This window comes from Zonotrichia albicollis, chromosome 13 (genome assembly GCF_047830755.1).
Source record: "Zonotrichia albicollis isolate bZonAlb1 chromosome 13, bZonAlb1.hap1, whole genome shotgun sequence".
In the NCBI taxonomy this organism is placed as follows: Eukaryota; Metazoa; Chordata; class Aves; order Passeriformes; family Passerellidae; genus Zonotrichia; species Zonotrichia albicollis.
In genome coordinates, this window is record NC_133831.1 from 1,335,584 (window position 1) to 1,355,000 (window position 19,417).

A 19,417-nucleotide genomic window follows, 5' to 3' on the forward strand; every position below is an offset into this window, starting at 1 on the left:
GGCTCGCTGCCGGCCACGGACACCGGAACGGGGGCGCTGCCCTCGGCTCTGGTCACTGCGAGGGGCACCGGTGTCGCTGCGAGGGGACACGGCCGCACCCAGAGCTGCCAGCCTGCCCACCCACCCCAGTGACCCCCGAGAGTGGGATCAGCACCCAGAGAGCAGGAGGGTGGGCACAGGGTGGTGCTTTATTGGGGGATCATGCAGCCTCCAAAGGTCACAGTGACAGAGAAGCGGGAACCGAGGGGACCGAGGGGACAGCGGGGCTGGACGGGCAGTGCTGGGGGTGTCCTGCACTGGGGGGCCGGGACCTTCCTCATGTCCCAGCTGGGGGTTGGTGGCAGGGCAGGGCCTGGAGGGGACCCTGTGTGTCCCCAGGGCACACCAGGACGGGGGGGTCTCACTGGGGCACGTTAGGCTGGGGCTGGGGGGCAGCCAAAGCTGGGGGGCACTGGGGGCATCTCACAGGGGAAACTGAGGCTGGTGTCGGGGCCGGGGGTCCCTCACTGGGGAAAAGCAGGGTCGGGGGTCCCTCACTGCGGGGAGCTGAGGTTGGGCTCGGGGCTGGGGGGCCGGGGGCAGCGCGGGGGAAAGGCCTTGTAGCTGTAGTACTCCACCACCTGCTTGGGCACCTCCGCCAGCACGCACTTGGCCAGGGCTGTGGGCGACGCCTGCGGGACACCGGGCTGAGCCGCGGGCACCGGGTCCCTGCGCCAACAGGGGCAGAGGGGACCGGGGGGACAGGAGGGACAGAGGGGAAGAGATGGGAAGGGATGGATGGGAGGGGGAAAGAGGGGACGGGAGGGGACGGAAAGGGGCGGGAGGGGACGGGAGGGGACAGGAGGGAAGGGAAGAGCCTGGAGGAGCAGGCAGGGGCAGGCAGGAGCTGTCGCTCCCCACTCACGTTCTTGAACTCGCGGAAGGGCACGAACTGCACGATGTCGCGCAGCACGGGCTCGCCCTTGGGGGAGCGCAGCACGCCGTCGTCCCCGTCCAGGATCTGCATGTCGGTGAAGTCGGCGTTGCCCACGCCGACGATGATGATGGACATGGGCAGGTAGGAGGCGCGCACGATGGCCTCCCGCGTGTCCGCCATGTCCGTGACCACGCCGTCGGTGAGGATGAGCAGGATGAAGTATTGCTGGGGGGACAGGGATGCTCGGGGGCTGCCCGACCCCCGTGTGCGGGGCTGAGCCGGCCCCGGCGGGGCACGGGGACCCACCGAGGCCTCCTTGGTCCGCTCCTCGTCAGCTGCCACCCGAGCCACCTTGGAGATGATGGGAGCCACGTTGGTGGGGCCGTAGAGCTGGATTTTGGGCAGGCAGCTCTGGTAGGACTCCACGACGCCCTGGATGCCTGTGGGGTGTGCCAGGGGTGAGGGCCATGCCAGCCATGGGTCTGGCCCCTCTGGAGCTGGACTCACCCTCACACTCATCGTTGTCAGGGTTGAAGTTGATGGCGAAGTCATGGGAGACCTGGAGGGAGGGAGGAAGAGGAAGGGGCAGCTGGTGCACCCCTACACAGCCCCCAGTGCCTGCCAACCCCAGCAGTGCCACGTCCGAGGGCACCCAGAGGGACCAGCACATCCTGGGGTCCCACAGACCCCCTCACCTCGTACTTGGGGGGGATCCTGGCACCAAAGCCCAGAGCTGAGAATTTCTTATCGCTGCAAGGGAAGGGTGTGAGGAGCTCTGGTGCCAGCGCTGAGTGCCTGTCACCAGCAGATCTCACCCTGGGTGGATGCCACCAGTGTGTGTGGCCCCACCAGAGCCACCAACCTGTCATAGTCCTGGCAGATCTCCCCCACGGCCACCAGAGCCTTGAGGTACTCGTTGGGCTGGTAGGGGTTGATGTAGTGCAGGGAGCAGCTGTTGCGGGGGTCCCCGTTGGAGGCCGTGAAGTCGATGGCCACCTGGAGGGGACAGTGGGGTCACCAGGGTGAGCAGGGCCATGGGCTGTCCCTGCTGGGCGGGGAGGGGACGCTGCTCACCGTGAAATGGATCTGGCAGCCGCCCATGATGTAATCCAGGAAGGAGTAAACCCTGTGGATCTTCCAGAGGGACCTGCGTCAGGTGGCTGTGCCCCATGGAGCCTGGCATGGCCTGGCACAGCCTGGCACGGCTTCCAGGAGCTCACCTTCAGGTCCAGCAGCACCACGACCCCCGAATTCTTGTAGTTGCGCTTCTTGATCTTGTACTTGGGGTTCATGCAGTCCCACTGCACCTGTGGCACCGGCACCCGCGCTGCCTGCGGCCTCCGCGGGCACGGCCCAGCCCGGGCACCCCCATCCCGGTGCCACTCTGCCCCGTGGGGACCCCCAGAACACTGCAGCCCAATAGCCCTGCACCTCCAGAGCCCCAGGGTGCAGCTGCCTTCCCCCCCTCCCAGCCACCCCACCCATGACTGACCCCAAACCCAGCATCCCTTCCCCAAACAGGAGGGCAGAGAGAAGAAAATGGTGCCGAACCCAGAGGAGGAGCTGGAAGGTGGCTGCTAGGACAGGCTCTGCTGGCAGCACACAGGGTGACCCCAGGCCATCCCCGTGTCCCCATGTCCCACCTTGTTCTCCCCCATGGCCTTCTGCATCTCCTCGAAGGTGGTGAAGAACTCGCCGATGAAGTCGTGCTTGCCCCGCGAGTCGTAGTCCCACACCACACACTGAGATGGGCACGGCTCAGGGGGGCACCAGGGGGGCTCAGCCCCGTCCCCAGCACTGAGGGGTACCCACCACACCCTCAGGGAAGATGGGGTTCAGATGGCCCCAGGGCAGGAATACAGGTCCCCATCATTCTTCCTCACCCTCAGCTTCCTCTTCTCCTCACAGCTGCAGAGCGAGTTGAGGGAGACTTTGAAGGGCTCCCAGATGGGGCTGAGGTTGTTCTTCACCACCTGCAGGATGGGGTGGGGTCTCAGCAGGGCCGGGAGCCCTCGGGGTGGCCGTGGGGGCCCGGTGCCACCGCAGCCCCACCTCGGTGCGGTACACCAGCTGCTCGCTGCGGTCGTCGTCGATGCGGTAAATCTCCAGGAAGGGATCTGACTTGCTGAACAGGTCCTGGGGGAGGAGGAGGAGAGAGAGCAGTGCCCACCCTGCCCACCCTGCCCTGTTCACCCCCAGCACCCAGCTCACCTTGTCATCCAGTTTCTTGGCACGGAAGGCGAGCTCCACGTAGCCGTTGTTCCCCGAGATCTCCTCCGAGATGATCTGAGAGGCAGCCGCGGGTGCTCAGAGCCTGGCACAGCTTTGCCCCCTGCCCACCACCCCCCTGTGCTGCCTTGGGAGGGGACAGGGCCCCACGTGCCTCCCTGGCACAGCAGGGACCCTCAGGATGGGCAGCAGATGCCATCGGGGACCCTGAGCCCTCTGCACCCCCAAGAGTCTGTGCCAACCTACTGATCCAGTCCAGTGCCACCCAGGAGTCCCAGTACCCCAGTCCTGTGCCATCCATGTGTCCTGACTGGTGCCATCCCAGGACTCCATCCCTGTGCCACCCTCGGTTTGGTGCCACCCCAGTGCCCCTGCTCAGTGCCACCCCCATCCCGGGCCCGGTGCTCACCGTGATCGTGGACTTGCCCGCGAATTTCCCGTACTTGAGGAACAGCGGCTTCGTCACCCGTTTCTGCGCCACGATCTGCGGGAGCCCAGCGTTGGGGAGGGGACACGGCTGGGGAGGTCCCCAGGGGGTGTCCCCAGGCTCACCTGGCCCACGGTGCACTCCATGCCCCCCAGGAAGTCGTCGTCGTGCGTGCCCACGCCGGCCTGGCCGTGGCTGTCGTACACCTCGAAGCGCAGCTTCTGCACCTCCTCGAAGTAGTAATCGACCGTGAAGATCTTGGCAAACACGGGGTTCAGGTTGCTCTTGATCACCTCGCTGCGATCCACCTGCGACGGGGTGGCACGGGGCCTTGGGGTGCCAGGGCTCACACGGGGATGTGGGATGTTGTAAGGGGAGGTGAAGGGATGGCACGTGCCAGGCTGAGGGGTACAGGGAGGAGGGATGGGGCAGCGAAGGATGAAGGGATAGGGGTGCAGAACAGGGAATGCAGGGAAGGACCAGCTGTGCCCGAGTGAGTGGCATTTGGAGGAGCCCCTTGTGCCCCCCACAGGCTCCAGCCCGGGGTGTGGGATGCTGCTCCCTGTGGTCATCCAAGGGGATACTCTGCCTCTGGCTGTGCTTTGCCACAGCTCTGCTGGAGCAGGACCAAGGGGCTGGTGCCAGGACAAGCTGCTGTGCCCATCCTGGGGGTCACCAGCCCCCAGCTCTGGTGGCCCCAGTGGGCAGTGGGTGCCCAGCAGCTCCTGGCCGTGCTGGCAGCGGGTGCTGAGCAGTTCCGGAGCCTCCCCCGCACTCATCCCTGCCAGGGGTGACTCAAGGGGACACATCCTGGCCAGGGCACCCTGCCAGCCCCTGGCCCCTGCCCATCACTGCCTGCTCAGTCCAGCATCATCTGTCGAGCCCACACTGCTGCCACCCTGCCATGGCCACCCATGTCCCTCCTGTGTGGGCACTGCCAGCCCCCCATTCTGGGGATGTGGCTGTGGGGTCCTTGGGCCCTCTGGACTCAGCAGGTCCAGGATCTTAAAGCCAGTGCCAGAGCCAGGTTCAGGCACCTGATCTGGGGCACACAGGCTGGCTGGGACAGGAGTCACTCCAAAAGGTGGCTCAGGAGGGATCCTCTTGCTTTTTGGAGCTGGCTGGTGTCTGGCACAGCACAGCCTGGAGTGTGGCACAGCATGGCACAGCACACAGAGCATGGCACAGAGCACCGTGGCACAGCCAGTACAAGTGTCTGGCATGGCACAAGGCACTGTGGCACAGTCGGTACAAGTGTCTGGCGTGGCACAGCACACCGCAGCTGGCACGGTGCCCCTGTCCCCCCCTCCCTCCCCGGCTCGGCGCTGGCTGGAGCAGAGTCGATGACACGCCGAGGGATTTAGCGCTAAATCCGCCGGCTGAGCGGCCGCGATTAGAGCGGGGCTGTGGTGCCAGCCTGGAGCTCAGCACGGGGAGGGATGGAAGGAGCTGTGCCAGCCCCCATACCAGCCCCAGTGCCAGTGTCAGCACGAGCCCTCCAGCCCTGAGCCACCCCAGGGCGGCTCAGATGCCCCTTGTCCCTGGGCACTGGAGCCACTTGGGAGCAGTGGGCACTATGCCCACCCCACTCCCCGGCCCCACTGCAGCCCCATCCATCCCCACAGGCTGCTGGGCTCCCCACAGAGCCCTGCCCACCCCGCCTCACCCCCTGGACCCTGTTCTGCACCGTCTCCTGCACCCCTGCTCTGCACCCTGCACCCCATTCTGAACCCTGTACCCCGTTCTGACCCTGCTCTACACCCAGCAGCCCATTCTTCATTATCTCCTGCACCCTGGTCTGAACCCTGCACCTCATTCTGAACCCTGCACCCTGTCTTGCACCATGCACCCTATTCTGCATCATCTCTTGCACCCTGCTCTGCACTCCGTACCCTGGTGTGAACCTTCCACCCTGTTCTGCACTAGGACCCCACTTTGCACCCTGTACCCCCTTCTCTCCCTTATCTGCTGTACCCTGCTCTGCACCCTGTACCCCTTTCTCTCCTGTACCCTGCTCTGTACCCTGTACCCTGCTCCCCACCAACTCCTGCACCCTGACCCCCATTCTGTGCCCTGCACGTCGCCCCCCACCATCTCCTGCATCCCACCCTGCAGCCCCCTACATGCCCCACGCTGTGCCCAGGTCCTGCCCTGCCCGGCTCGGTGGGTGCCAGCAGTGCCCCCTCTCTCTCCTACCTCCATCCACTGGCCCTGGGACTGCATCAGCAGCAGGACACAGGGGTCCGACTTGTTGAGGGTGTCTCTGTCCAGGAGGTGTTTGCAGCTGACCCGCAGCTCCACCTTGGAGAGCACGGCCAGCGGGGCCTGCGGGCACGGCTCGGGCACGCCGCCCATGCCAGCCGGGCGCGGCGGGGCACAGGCGGCCCCGTGGGCGAAGGGCATGGCGGGCGGGCTGTCAGCGAGCCGGGCAGGTGCCCGTCATGCCCGGGGCACAGGGCCCGCGCTGCCGGGCACGGCCCCGGTGCCAGGCCAGGGGTCCCGGGACACCTCCGAGCCGGGGGGGCCGCTCCAGTCCCGATGGCTCCGCGGGGCTCTGCAAGGAATCAAAGCACGGCGGGGTGAGCGGGAGCTGGCACGGCCCGGGTACCCCCAGATCCCAGCCAGGGCACAGCTGTGGGGCTCACACTGTCCTGCAGGGCCGTGCCCAGCAGTGCCCCAGCCCCACCCCAGCGGCAGGATGAGTCCCGAGGGGAGGGGGGACCTAGGTGAGATGGGGTGCCCACCCTGGAGTGCCCCGTGTGCGGCTGTGGAGCAGAAACCCCCCCAGTCTCTGTGGGCAGCACCCCCAGCCTGGGCAGGGCTCTCCGGAGGGGAGCGGGGACACCAACTCCGTGTCTGTGGCACCGGGTGACAGATTCCCCCGTGCTGGGGACAGCGTCCATCCTGCCCCCGAGGCTGGCAGCACCCAGCCAGGTGATGGTGCCTGATGGGGCAGCGAGGGGCTGTGCCAGTCCCGGCCCCAGCCCGGGGTTGTGCCCCCGCCTGCAGGTGCCGGGGGCTCCAGGCTGGGGCAGGGGCAGAGCAGCCCTTGCCCAGCTGTGCCCTCCAGTGCCCAGCCCGGCCGAAGTTTCCTGGGGAAGGCATGCAGTGCCCAGGCCCTCCCCTCACATGGCTCCGGTGCCCCGGCTCCGGTGGGCACCGTCCCCCTCCCCGGGATCGCGGGCACCCCTTGGCATCACCCGCCGCTCAGTGGAGGGCACAGCGGGTCCCACCCTGCCCGTCGCCCCCTCACCTGGGTGCTGATGTCCCGGGCTGGGCACGGCAGGGGCTGGCTCGGGGCGTGCCCGCCGTGCCGGTGTGCCGGTGTGCCCGCCGGAGCTGCTGCCGCTGCCACCTCCACACAACTGACTCAAGCTGCAGCTCGGGAGCGGAGCCCTAAGAGGGAGATGGATGACAAGCTCCGTTAACTGCCTCGCTGCCGGCTCCGGAGCGGAGCCCACCCCGCCGCGGGGCTGAGCGGGGTCCGCAGGGTGCCCGGCACCGCTGGCTGTGCCAGGGCAGGAGCTCCTGCTCCCAGTGAGACCCCCATGGCACAGCCACCGCCCCCCACCCGCCCCAGTGCTCCCCATGGGGTGCCCAGGGCCACCTTGGTCCGGGCCCCCCACACTCTGAGCCAACAGCCCAACCCCATGGTGGGGTCCCCCCAAACCCAGAGGGTGCCCTCCCACATGCTGGAGCAGCCAGACCCACATTCCATGCACATGGAGCCCCATGGGCTGAGTCCCCAGCCCGGGACCCCCCACCCACCCCTGTCCCCCCAGCACTGCAGTGCTGTCAACCCAGCTTTATGGGAGATGATGTAATTAGCTCAAATTTGGAGGGATTAAAATGCAGATAGGGCTAACAAGCACGAGGGCACCACAGGGCCCGGGCTTCGGGAGCTAATCCCCAGCCTGGCTGGCAGAAATAGGCCACCCTCCTTCCCACTCCCCCCACAGCCCCTGCACGGCTCGGTAGGGCAGGAGGCACCAACCCACAGCAGGACACAGGGGCTGGAGGGACACCGTGGTGATGGGACACAGGCAGCAGCTCACCAGGCACATCTCACCTCTTTGAGCCGCCCATGAACCATGCAGCTGTGCCAGGACTCCTGAATGTCCCATCCCATCCCATCCCATCCATGGGCTGGGTGGGTGCTCCTGGAACAGCTCTGATCCCACAGACCCATCCCAGTGCCCCATCAGGCCCTGCCCAGGGACAGGCAGAGCCTGGGATCCCCCCAACAGCCACGAGGATCAGCCAGAACCCCCCCCCCCCCGTTTCTCCTGAGCTCCTGTGGTGCCATTTAAAGTATCACAGAACCATTTGGGATGGAGACTCCCAGATCAGTTCACCCTCTCCACAGTAGTGCCAAGGCCACCACAACGTCCCCAAATGCCACATCTACCATGGGATGGCCTTTAATCCATGAAGAAATGTCTAAAAGTGGCCTAGAACTGGTGCAGGGGCTGAGCCAAGGGCCAGGGCATGCAGGATGGCACAGCAGCAGTCCAGCCCAAGCAATTGGCTCCATCCAAGCCCAGCTGAGGGGCTGGGCCACACCTTACCCCCCCAAAAGTGGGGAAAGCTCCCCATATGGGCAGCAGCTGAGCGTCCCCCACCACAACACCCAACTTGTAGAGGCTTTGCCTCACACAGAGGTGTGGGAATCATCAAACCAGGAACAGCCATGGAAGGCAAGGAAGGGGCAGCAGACAAAGCCTGGCACAGAGAGGGAACCCCCAAAGCCCCTCAGAATCAGAGCAGAAGGCAGCCCAGGCTGCAGCCCTGACAAGGCAGAGGAGTGGGCACAAGACAGGTGTTTAACTCGACTTGGGAAATGTGGAGCCTCCAATGACAGCCAAGGAGGCTTCCCACGCTGGAACACATCCCTGCACCGCCACAGGCACACGGGGCGGCTCCGCTCGCTCCATGTGCCCCAAAACCACAGCACACCGGGCTCTCTACGGCTCTTTATTGACAGTTCTGGGGAGAACAGTTCATTTCTTCTTCTCCACGTCCTGCTCCGCCGCTTCCTTGGCGCGCTTGGCGCGGATGCCGAAGAGGCGGGCGTTGGCCCGGGCCATGCGAAGGCTGGCGAAGGCCTTGAAGTTCTTCTCGTCCTCTGTGATGACACGCGCCTTCTCCCGCTTGAAAACCTGCGGGGAGAGCGCCAGACAGTCAGGCTGCCCCTCGGGGCTGAGAGCCTCAGGAGCTGCCCCTGAGGGGCCAGACAGTCAGGCTGCCCCTCAGAGCCCAGGCTTCCCACCCTGGTGTCTGTGAGAGCAGCGGGAACAGAGCGCTCGTGCCATCTACAGGCCCTGCCCTCCGCCGGGATCTGCCTTCCCGCAGGCTCCTCACAGGAGCAGGAATGAAAACAAGCACCACGGGAAACCTGAGTCAGCTTTACAGAATCACAGCATTGTTAAGGCTGGTAAAGACCTTTAATAGCGAGCTGTTAGCCCAGCACCACCATGGTTACCACCAACCTTATCCTCAAGTGCCACATCCATGTGTTTATCGAGCACTCCCAAGGATGGGGACTCTACCAACTGCCCTGGGCAGCTGTGCCAGGGATGGACAGCCTGGCCAGTGAAGCAATTTTCCTAATATCCAACCTAAACCTCCCCTGGCACAGTGTGAGGCTATTTCCTCTAGTCCTGTCACTTGTCACCTGGGAGGAGAGCCTGACCCCCTCCCAGCCCCACCCTCCTGTCAGGGAGTTGTAGGGAATGACAAGAGGTTTGTGACACTACTGACAGCAGCTCTGGGAAGCAGAGAGGATTTAGGCACAAATGGTGACCACAGAACCTGCCTGAGCACTCCCCCACCCCAGCTGAACCCAACGCACCCTCAATTTCACAGTTCTATCAAAGACTTATTCCTGGTTTTCTTTTGATCCAGGATGGGCAATGCCTGGACACAGCCACCCTCAGCTGTGAGGCAGCAAGGACAGAACCATTTCTCTCTCCACAAGTCCAACCTCAATCACATCACACCCAGAACATGATTAAAGGACACTTACATTCTTGATGGGCATGACAGGTCCTGTGAGCTGCGTGGCCATCTTGAGTTCCTCTGGCTGCACAACAGAAGATGGGAATGTTAGAAGAACAGAATTTAAACTTCTCTGGCTAAAACCTCAGCTAAAGCACAGCAGGTACCCAGCTTAAACATGGTGCTAATGATCCTGCCAGGAGCTGTAACACTGAACGGGAACAAAGCCAGCTTGGCACTGCTGAGCTGCACCAGCGACCCACGCTGTGCCCGGATCCAGCCAGAGCAGCAGCGGCCACAGCTCTGCCAGCTGGGACAGCTCTGACACCAACTGTGCTGCTCTCCATTTACAAGCATCATCCAGGTTGGAAAATACCTCCAGGATCATCCAGTCCAAGCTGTGCCTGATCCCCACACTGTCACCAGCCCACAGTACTGAGTGCCGCATCTGTTCCTTCCTTGCACAACTCCAGGGAAGGGGATTCCAAACCTCCCTGGGCAGCCCCTGCCAATGCCTGATCCCCCTTTCCAGGAAGAAATTCCTGATGTCCAACCTGAACCACCTTCCCTGGCACAAACTGAGGCTGTTCCCCGAGCCTGCTTTTCTCCAGGCTGAGCCCACACAGCTCATACACAACCAACACGTTCCTCAGCAACTCCTTCTCAAGTTGATTCCAGCTTCTTGTAAGAGCATGTCATCAGACAAAAATGACTGAACGTTTACTGAATACAGCTGACTTCCAGCAAACACATCTGAATCAGAGTTTCAGCTCCAGGCTCTGTCTCCCTGCTCTGAAGATGGAGTTAAGCAGCTTGGAGCTGCCAGATTCTCCACAAGATGGAAGGACAGTCTGAACTCGCCCTTGTGTTCCCTGGATCTACTGGCAGCAGAGCCAGGGAACACAGCTCTGCTCTGATCCTGAAGAGGTTTTAATGAAAACCATTTTTGAATGTCAATAACAATTGCCTTCTGGAGCCTGCCTGGCACAGAGCTCTGGAGCCACTCACAGCCTGTCCCTCAGCCTTCCACTGCAGGACTGACTCCAAGGGGAATTTTCAGCCACTGTGACAATTTAGCTCTCTAAACTAAAACTCAATTGGCTGAGCAAGGAGCAAAGCTCCAGGAATCAGCACCTAAATAAGCCAGCAGCTGCTCAGCCAAATGCCTGGCTGAAGTGTCACTGCAACCCAGAGTGCCCTGTTAGACTGAGCCCTGCCAGGCCTGGCCTTGTGCTGGGCTCAGAACCATGGGGCTCACACAGTGGAGAGGGCTCAGGAGCTCTGTGGACTCCAAAGCTCCCAGAACAGGACACGCTTCCAGCAGTGAGGTACTCACAGAGCTGTCTCCCTTCTTGGGCATGGCTGGCTTCCTGGGGAAGAGGATGAGCTTGGAGTGGTACTCCTTCAGCCTCTGCACGTTGGCCTGCAGGGACTCGGTGGACTTGTTCCGCCTCCGGGGATCCACGGAGATGCCGATAGTCCGGGCAAACCTCTTGTTGATGCCAGCGAGCTGAGAGAGGAGAGAGCAGTGTCAGCATCCCACAGCTCCCACCAGCCAGGCAGGGACCCCAGCACGGGGTGCAGCCTCTGGAGGAAGGCTGGGCATCAGCTGAGTGACCAACAAAGGGTGTCCTGCTGTATCTTTGTGCTTAAAACGTTGCTCGGGCTGATTTCTGCAGGTGGATTTCCCTAGAGGAGCAAAGTGCAACCCCTGCAGGACACGTTTAAACTTGGATTCACACAGATGTTTATGACTCAGCTCGTGGACAACTGTTTCACTGAATACTGGGAGCTCCATTAAAGCAGGATTTTTTTCCTAACCATCTGAAACAACCATTAAATAATGTCTATTTTTTTAGATTATCTTAAACAAAAAACTAATTTTCTGTTTGAAGACAAACAGCTGCATCCTGCTTTGTGTTCCACCATTACCCAAAAATTAAAAAAAAAAAAAGGCAATGAAGTATTTGGCACCCAGAAGAACAATTTCCCTGCCTCAGTGCACCAATTCCAGTTATAAATGCTTTAATTAAGACACTGAGCCAGGCGCAGAGGCAGCTGGTGCTGCCAGTGAGCCCTGATGTGGAATCTGATCAGAGACACAGTGGGTGGCTTTGCAGACCACCCTTAGCTGCTCAGCACAGCTGGGCAGGTCACAGCGACAGGAAACACCTCCCACTTTAATCCAACTATCAGGAAATTAATCCAACCATTATTACTCCAGCCACTCCAAGATGCTGTGCTGAATGGTTCTTCCTCCTGGTACAACATCCTCTGCTAATCTTAGAACTAAACTGAGCTGAGTTTACTTGGTCCTTAACTGGAAACATTGGCTAAAATATGTAGAATTAGCAGAACAACGTTTCATGAACAAACAATTTAATGAAGACGATCTTAGTCTTCTCCCTCTGCCAAAAAAGTTTAGGAGACTCAAGGCTCTTTCAGAATTCAGATTTCATAGAATCTCTGAATAGTCTGGGTTGGAAAGAATCATAAAGATCCTTAAGTTCCATCCCTTGCCATGAGCAGGGACACCTTCCCCTATCCCAAGCCCTGTCCAACCTGGCCTTGGACACTTCCAGGGATGAGGCAGTCACAGCTTCCCTGGGCACCGTGTGCCAGGGCCTGCCCACCCTCACAGGGAAGAATTTCTTTCATATACCCAAACTAAATTTCCGCTATTTAAGCTTTATTTTAACAAAATTTTAAATGACGTTCTCACCAGATAAACATTCACCTTTCAAAGTACTCTTCACACCCCCACTCCACCATCACAAGTAAGACCATTTTTCCTTGCTCCCAGAGCCAGGAAATGCACAGCCCTCCCTGGCAGGTACCAACACCTGAGGAAGTCACTTTGGGCAGGACAGGAGAATCAGCTCAGCTCAGACTTTATTTGCCTTTTTGAATGGATGCTCTGTACTTACCTTAAGCTCCTCCAGGCTGAAGCCTCTGCCAGCACGGACCTTTTTGTGGTATCTGATGGTGGGGCACCTGACGATGGGCCGGATGGGCCCGGCCACGGGCCGGGGGGCGATGCGGCGAGCCTTGGCCTGGCGAGCCTTCCTCCTGGAGGGGCAGGGTCACAGCATCCTTCAGCTTGGGAAACGCCTCAGGGGATGGAGCCCAACCTGTGCCCGACCCCCAGCACCTCACCAACCCAGCCCGGAGCACTGAGGGCTGCATCCAGCCGCTCCCTGGGCAGCCCCTGCCAAGGCCTGAACGCCCTTTCCAGGAAGAAATTCCTTGTGATGCCCAACCTGAGCCACCCCTGCACAAATCCAGGCTGTTCCCTCTCTTCCTGTCCCTGTTCCCTGGGACCAGAGCCTGATCCCTCCTGTCAGGCAGTTGTGGAGACCCAGAAGGTTCCTCCTGAGTTCCTTTTCTCCAGGTGAGACCCCCTAGCTGCTCCTGGTGATCCAGACCCTTCCCAGCTCCATTCCCTTCCCTGGACATGCTCCTCAATGTCTGTCGTGAAGTGAGGAGCCAAATATAACACCGAAGTCCCAGGTGTGACATCAACACCAGCACAGGGGACAGGCCCTGCCCTGGTGGTCACAAACCAGGTGTCACCAGCCTCCTGCCCACCTGTGACAGCCACGGGCTACACGGCATCTCTACGACATGAGGCACCTCCTGCCCTGCGATGGCTCCCGAAGGAACAGCCGGGCCGGGCCGGCGGCTGCTGCCATCAGAGACCCAGGGAAGAGCGTTCATCACAGCGGATGCAGCGATTCCGGAGATGTCTCATCACTTGGCTGCGGCTGGCAGCGGCTCGCCCCGAGCGAAGCGGGGGATGGCGGAACAGATCCCCGGCATCCCGGCCCCGCCGAAGCCGGGCCAGCCCCTCCCGCGGCTCCCGGAGCTCCGGGACTCACCTGCGGAGCTTGCGGGCGGGCTGGTTGAACCAGGTGGCGACTCGGCGCTGCCAGTCCTTGTGGAAGTGGGGCTTCAAGATCATCCCATTGCGGCTGGGCGCCATGGCTGCGGCCTGCGGACACCGGCACGGTTAACGCGGGGACACCCCAGGCGCCCCCAAGCCCGCGGTCCCCGGCCCGCCGCGGCCCCATCGGCGCCGCCGGGGCCTCCTCCGCGACCCCGTGCGGGGCTGTGGCGGAGGCGGGCGCGGCCCCGGCGGGCGGATGGCGGCGGATGGAGCTCCCGGCCCTCACTCACCTCCCGCCACGACAATGGCGACCGGAAAGGAAGCGCTGGCGCGGCGGCGCCGGAAGTGCCGCGGCGGCGCCCAATGGGGAGCGCGGGAGCGGCCCGGAGAGGGGCGGGGCCAGAGGGGGGCGGTGGCGGCTGCTCCGTGCCCGCAGCAAAGATGGCGGCGACTTAAAGGGCCCGCGCACCGCGGGGGAAACGGGGCCACGGGGAACGGGGCCGCAGCCAGCCTCGACCGGCAGCAGCGGCTCGATGCCCTCTCTGTCTCCAGCACCTCCTGGGCAGGGCAATGGGACGGACACTGGGCAAGGGTTCCGCTGGTCCCAAATGCTGAGGGATCCCCATCCATCCCCAGAGCAGGATCCTGGCTCCCTGCTGCCCGTTTGGAGTATCAGAATTTCTCTCACAGAGGCAGGAGGCGCATCTCCATCCCCCGGGCAGATGCCAGGTCCCACAGCCCTTCCCGGGAGCAGTGGCACAGCAGTGCTGGCAGCAGCCCAGAAGCCACCAAGGACCCTGCACTGTCCCCCAGTGCTGCTCCCACCCTCAGCCCCAGCTCCACAGAGCTGAACCCCCCTCCCCACAAAGGGTCTGTGAGTTAAAAAAAGAAAATCAAAGAAAACTTGAAATTTCATCTGCTGCTGGAAAAGGAAATTGAAAGAATGAGACTGGGAAGAAACAAACAAGTTTGGAATTAAAACATCCAGGCAGCAGCATCCAAAATGAAGAAAGTTACATTTGTCCCTGAACTCAAGGGAAATCACTCCCTGGGCACTGAGAGACCCCAGGGATTGGGCTGGGACAGGGGAAAAGACACAGTGCAGAACACGTTCACATCCTCAGGGAGCAGGAGGCTCCCAGCTCCAGCCTGAGCCGGGACAGGAGCTGGGGCTGAGGCAAAGGCCCCAGGGCTGGGAGCTGGCACAGCCCAGGCTGGGGCTGGGGTCTCCCAGGTCACAGACAGCCCTGGTGGAGCAACTCCAGACAATAATCCTGCCTAAAAATGCAGCCAGCCAGGGCACTCCAGGCAGCAACAACCACTTTAATGCTTCCCCTGATGAACACCAGACAACCCTGTCAGCAGGGCGTGTTTTGCAACAGCCACGAGGATGAAAGAGCTTTTCCTGAGGATTCCCAGCAAACACACCTGCTTTTGCTGGATTTCCAAGAGCACCCCTGCAGCTCAGAACCAGCAGTTCAGAACATCTTCCCATGTGTGCTCAGTCACCCTCTGCACAGTTGGTTTCTATGTCCCACTGCTCAGCTCTTTTTGCCTCAACTTCTGCTTGGGAAAAGCTTGCTGTAAAAGCTGGACATAAATTATTGACCAGGGAGAAGGAGGCCCTTGTCCTGTACCACTCCACAGCTCTAACGAGCTTCATGTGTGCCAAACACCCCCGGAGCCTGACACATTGTACACACACAGCAGCACGTTGTGGGCAGTTTATTCCAGCCAGGGCTGTTTGTGTGTTGTGTTCAAAGGTTACACAAGAGCTGCAGCAGCCCAGCTCAGCCCCACAGGAGTGTCCCCATGCTGAGGGCACAGCCCTGCCCTCCTGCCATGGCACAGAGCACAGCCAGAACTGGCTTACATGGGACTTTCCACCCATTGGAATATGTTCCCTGCTCCTGTGTACAAGAAACTTCCACAGCAGATCAGACTTACCCAACTCCTAATCACCACCACCCCGCTAGGAATCAATTCTGAAATCCTGAGGAGTTCTCCTTCCTGCAGGATCAAGCTCCAAGAGCTCACATAGCCATCTCTAAACCTGGGGTAGCAGCAGCACAGCAATTCCCTGCTCAGCACCTTGATTCTGGAGCTGAGAAGGCAGAGGCTCTGTGTCCAAGAGAAGCCCCCATTCCACACGGAGGGGGTTCACACAGGTCTCAGGCGTGGCTCCTCCTCCTCCTCGTGGCTCGGGGGCTGGGGAGGTGTCTCCTCCTCCCTGGTGTCCTGCTTGTCCCTCTCAGCCTGCAGCCAGCTCTGAGGAGCAATCATCTTCTTGGGCCCGTGGGGCGGGGGCCCAATCAGCGCCTCGATGTCGTCGTAGTTGATCACCTCCTTCTCCAGGAGGGCATTGGACAGCTGCAAAGGGGAGGGAGGCAAAATGAGGCATGGAGCCCCCAGGGAGAGCAGAGACCAGCTTCTCTGAGCTGCTCTGAACCTTCAGTTCAACTCAGCCCCGGCACCTGCAGCCCCCAGGAGCAGAGCTGGCTGTGTCCCCACAGATGGGGTGACCCCAAACTCTCCAGGCTCCAGCACCACTCCCAAGGGCACCTTTGGCCAGGAACACACAATGTGACTGCAGGAAACAAAGCAAGCTCCTGGGAATGATCTGCAATGCGAGCTCCAGGAACAATGAGAGAAGTGTCCCTCCTGCCACTGCTACTGCACCTGTGGCCCTGCCCAAGAGCCAAAGCAGCAGCACAGAGACCTCTGGCAGAGCCAGAGCCCTCCCTGCACACACAGAGCTAACAAAGAGCTGCCTGTTCCTGCAGGCAGGGGCTGGAGGTCAGCACGAGTTCCTCTGCACAAGAGTGGAATTCTCTGGCCCCTCTGGCAGCAGCACCACCCCTCTGGAGCAGCAGGTGGCTGTCCAGAGTGGAACTGCTCCGTCCTGCTGAGGAGATGTGACACGCTGGCCTGGCAACCGAAACACTGACTCTGGAGATACTTTGGCTGCACTTTAAAGTTTTTCTGTGCTGAGCCTCTAGCAAACATCTGGCTGCTGTTACATGGCAGCAGCAGGACAGAGGAGCCTGCAGAGACACCCCTGAGGATCCCTGCTCCAGAGCTGCCAGGGCACTGTCCTGGGGACAGCAGCGTGTCCCAGCTCTCTCCTCACCACGCACTGGAGGCCTGGCACTGAGTAGCTGAAGGGATGATTGTTGTTGTTCTTGTTTGTTTAAAAAGAGGATTTGAGGAAAAGAATCGCTTGATTTGTAAAATAGGCAACATTCAGTTGACCCCTGGTCATTTTGGAAGTCACGGACTGGAATTCTGAAGGGAAGTCAAGGAGATGCAGAGGGTGCTGTGGCCCAAGCTTGGCTCAGCACTGGGCACGGAGCACCTGGCACAGGTGGGGACGTGCCAGGGTGTGTGGCTGGTTTGGGACTGTCAGGACACAAAGGGGAGGAGGCAAAGCTCTGTCTCTGCAACAAGGACTCTTTGGTGTATCAGTCATTAAGGAGGTGAAAACTGTCTGGAGTCACCAGAAAGCAGGAACCAGCCCCCATCAGCCAAGGCACTATTTTCCTGCACCAAAGCCAGACACTGTCCACCTGATTACTGGCTTGGCTTCCCAAAAACAGCCACTGTCAGCTCTCCAGAAAATTGCACTGCCAAGAGGCAAGCAGAGAAGTGCAGGTGAAGGACACAAATTCCAGCTTTGATCATTTCCACAGAGCACTCCTCCTCCTCTATCTACCCTGCAAACACCAGCTGGTGTGAGGAGGCAGACTACTCACTGCTGGGAAAGGCACACACATTCCTCCCGTGCCTGCTCTCAATCTGGGGGATACACAGTAAACAGTCACTCGTTCCCAACACTCCCACCACAAGACTTTCTAGGAGAGAGACAACACTGCAACAGCTGAGCTACAGAGCACAGCAAGCAGCAAAACCACCAGTTAAAAACACCCAAACCACCCAGCAAACCCCCACACAATTCAGCTCACAGTTTGCAGCTTGTCCCGGTTCTCCAGCAGGAGCTTTTCTGTGCGCCTGTAAGCCTGAGCCACCAGGGTTTTGGCTTCCTTGGAGAAACAACAAGAGGGAGGTGGGGTGTAGGTGGCAACAAACACAATGTGTGGCTAAACAAGGAGAGCGCTGAGGGATGGAATCTGCAAACTGAGCCAGGCAGAAAGTGCTTCCCATGCACAGAAACTATGGATAAACTGGTTGCAAAAAGGCCCAGGGAGTGCTGGTGATAAGGGGCAGTGAAGTCTTGCCCTAGCACAGCTCAATGGGAAATGCAGATTAAGGCTGTTCAGGAGCTAAAGGTGCAGCTCAGCACAAATCCCAAGGCAGCACAGACATGGTGCTTCTGAAACAGAGCTTTTTTGTTTCCAGCTTTTTGGCTTTTGAACTAAAGCAATGTGTTTTTTCAGCAACGAAGCCAAATTTCCTGTCAAAACAGGCTGATTTGCAGTCTGTTTGACCATCTAACCATTGGTTAGATCTGGTCTAGGAAGTGCACACATCTACACTGTGACTTTAAGAGACAGGTTTCTTGCCATCCCAGCCCTGCACAGCACAGGCTGCTGGGCTGAACTCACAGCCAGGTGGATTCTGCCTGTTCCTGCTGCCTCACTGCACATGGAACAGGTGACTGCTCACTCACTGGCCAACAGCAAAATGCAAGTTGTTTGGGTGTAAACCACTCGGTATTTTTCAGAGAAGCGCAGAAAGCAAAGGACAGAAAGGAACCCTCAGCCCAGGGGGGCCTTACGTGGTCCATCATCTGCAGCAGGCCCTGGCTGAAGGGGCGCCGGCCGATGCCAGGGGCACTCTCGGGCTCTGGGAAGGAGATCTGCCCGATGCTGGGCACCATCCCATACTGCTTCACCATGGCATAGGCTATCTTGGTCACCTTCTTCAGGTCATCCTGTGCTCCTGGGCAGGAAAGAGACACACACACACTGCTGGCCAGCTCTCAGCTCAGTGCAGGGAGCACAAACACATGTCCTTCCAGTGGAGAGAGCAGAGGACCCAGTGCCGCCATGGAGGTGAACACTCAACCCACTGAGGGACCTTCCTGCAGGTGCCAGGAGTGACAGAGTGACCCTTCTGTGGCCAGCCCACCTGAGTCCAGACCTGCCACTGCCCACAGAGCAACCTGGTCTAGTGGGAGGTGTCTCTACCCATGGCAAGGGGTGAAACAAGATGGGCTTTAGGGTTCCTTCCAACCCAAACCATTCTGTGATCCTATTTGGATTTAACTAGTTGGAAACTGCAAAGGAAGTTCTGGGTCTTCTCAAGAGCCTCACCAGTAGCTGTAAATGTGGCTTTAAGCTTTGGGACAAATCTGAGACAAGACAGTGACAACCAGCCCTAAGACCTCCATGCTTGCAAGTGTGACATTTCTTCTTGCCAGCACAGGAAACCTCCGTCCCTTGCTCAGATCCCCTTGGATCTCCACCTGCCCGTGCCAGGCTCTGGCTCCTCACCTGTGGTGACCCTGTTGAAGGTGATGGCCTCGGCCACTCTGCCCCCCAGGGCCATGCACATCCTCTCCAGCAGCTGCTCCTTGGTGAACAGGTACTGCTCGCGGGGCAGGATCTGTGCGAAGCCCAGAGCCGCGTTCGTGCGAGGGGCGATGGACACCTGCAACACAGAGCAGCTCCCCCAGCTCACAGAGCTGCACAGCTCTCCCTGCAGCACCTCAGGGAGGCCAGCAAGAGGCCTCTGCATTCCCAGTGAGGTTTGTCCATAGCCATGGACAGGCTGGCCTCCAGAGACATGGGCAAGGACAGCAGCGTGTCCTCATTCCTCTGCCTTCACACACAAACACACTTCCTGCTCAGGAAATCATCCTTAACAGCAAGGCACAGAAATCCTGAAATTTAGGAGTTACTTTGGAGTGTATAGGCCACACAGAGTTCACTGATTCTGCTCCAGAACCCCTGAGACTACCTGCAGAAAGACAGGAGCCTTCAGAAAAATAACAGCCATTTTC

At 60.2% G+C, this 19,417-nt stretch overlaps 3 protein-coding genes across 3 annotated transcripts in view; all 3 read right to left on the reverse strand.

The window, feature by feature from the left end:
• Nucleotides 1-169: 169 nt before the first annotated feature.
• On the reverse strand, nt 170-6,985 carry CPNE7 (copine 7). Its single transcript, XM_074550692.1, has 16 exons — nt 6,826-6,985; nt 5,769-6,126; nt 3,698-3,880; nt 3,555-3,629; nt 3,128-3,202; nt 2,969-3,052; nt 2,800-2,889; nt 2,560-2,658; nt 2,137-2,223; nt 1,991-2,050; nt 1,779-1,912; nt 1,612-1,666; nt 1,424-1,475; nt 1,223-1,356; nt 905-1,141; nt 170-671 (listed from the first exon to the last, which is right to left on the reverse strand). The coding sequence occupies exons 2-16, from the start codon at nt 5,973-5,975 to the stop codon at nt 534-536; spliced, it is 1,710 nt and encodes a 569-aa protein (XP_074406793.1). The 5' UTR covers nt 5,976-6,126; nt 6,826-6,985; the 3' UTR covers nt 170-533.
• A 1,548-nt stretch (nt 6,986-8,533) lies between these two features.
• Nucleotides 8,534-13,894, reverse strand: RPL13 (ribosomal protein L13). The gene is made up of 6 exons (XM_074550713.1): nt 13,746-13,894; nt 13,448-13,560; nt 12,497-12,638; nt 10,906-11,079; nt 9,598-9,654; nt 8,534-8,731 (listed from the first exon to the last, which is right to left on the reverse strand). Exons 2-6 carry the CDS (start codon nt 13,549-13,551, stop codon nt 8,573-8,575), a joined length of 636 nt encoding a protein of 211 aa, XP_074406814.1. The 5' UTR covers nt 13,552-13,560; nt 13,746-13,894; the 3' UTR covers nt 8,534-8,572.
• A 1,271-nt stretch (nt 13,895-15,165) lies between these two features.
• The window catches only part of SPG7 (SPG7 matrix AAA peptidase subunit, paraplegin), a 28,749-nt gene continuing 24,497 nt past the window's right edge, over nt 15,166-19,417 (reverse strand). The window contains exons 14-17 of the mRNA XM_005496482.4: nt 18,909-19,065; nt 18,191-18,354; nt 17,418-17,495; nt 15,166-15,825 (exon numbers count right to left, since the gene is read on the reverse strand). Coding sequence (XP_005496539.3) covers nt 15,616-15,825; nt 17,418-17,495; nt 18,191-18,354; nt 18,909-19,065 — 609 coding nt within the window. The 3' untranslated portion in view covers nt 15,166-15,615. The remainder of the gene's footprint in view (nt 15,826-17,417; nt 17,496-18,190; nt 18,355-18,908; nt 19,066-19,417) is intronic.

Excerpts from the sequence above, each read along its gene's own strand:
- CPNE7 (XM_074550692.1), bottom strand. The coding sequence starts at position 5,975 with ATGCCCTTCGCCCACGGGGCCGCCTGTGCCCCGCCGCGCCCGGCTGGC. Across the intron at positions 2,224-2,559 it reads AGGCCATGGGGGAGAACAAG|GTGCAGTGGGACTGCATGAA; the intron begins GTGGGACATGGG and ends CCGGTGCCACAG. Across the intron at positions 1,142-1,222 it reads AGCGGACCAAGGAGGCCTCG|CAATACTTCATCCTGCTCAT; the intron begins GTGGGTCCCCGT and ends CTGTCCCCCCAG.
- RPL13 (XM_074550713.1), bottom strand. The coding sequence starts at position 13,551 with ATGGCGCCCAGCCGCAATGGGATGATCTTGAAGCCCCACTTCCACAAG. Across the intron at positions 12,639-13,447 it reads CCCGCCCGCAAGCTCCGCAG|GAGGAAGGCTCGCCAGGCCA; the intron begins GTGAGTCCCGGA and ends CTGCCCCTCCAG. Across the intron at positions 8,732-9,597 it reads CTGTCATGCCCATCAAGAAT|GTTTTCAAGCGGGAGAAGGC; the intron begins GTAAGTGTCCTT and ends CTCTCCCCGCAG.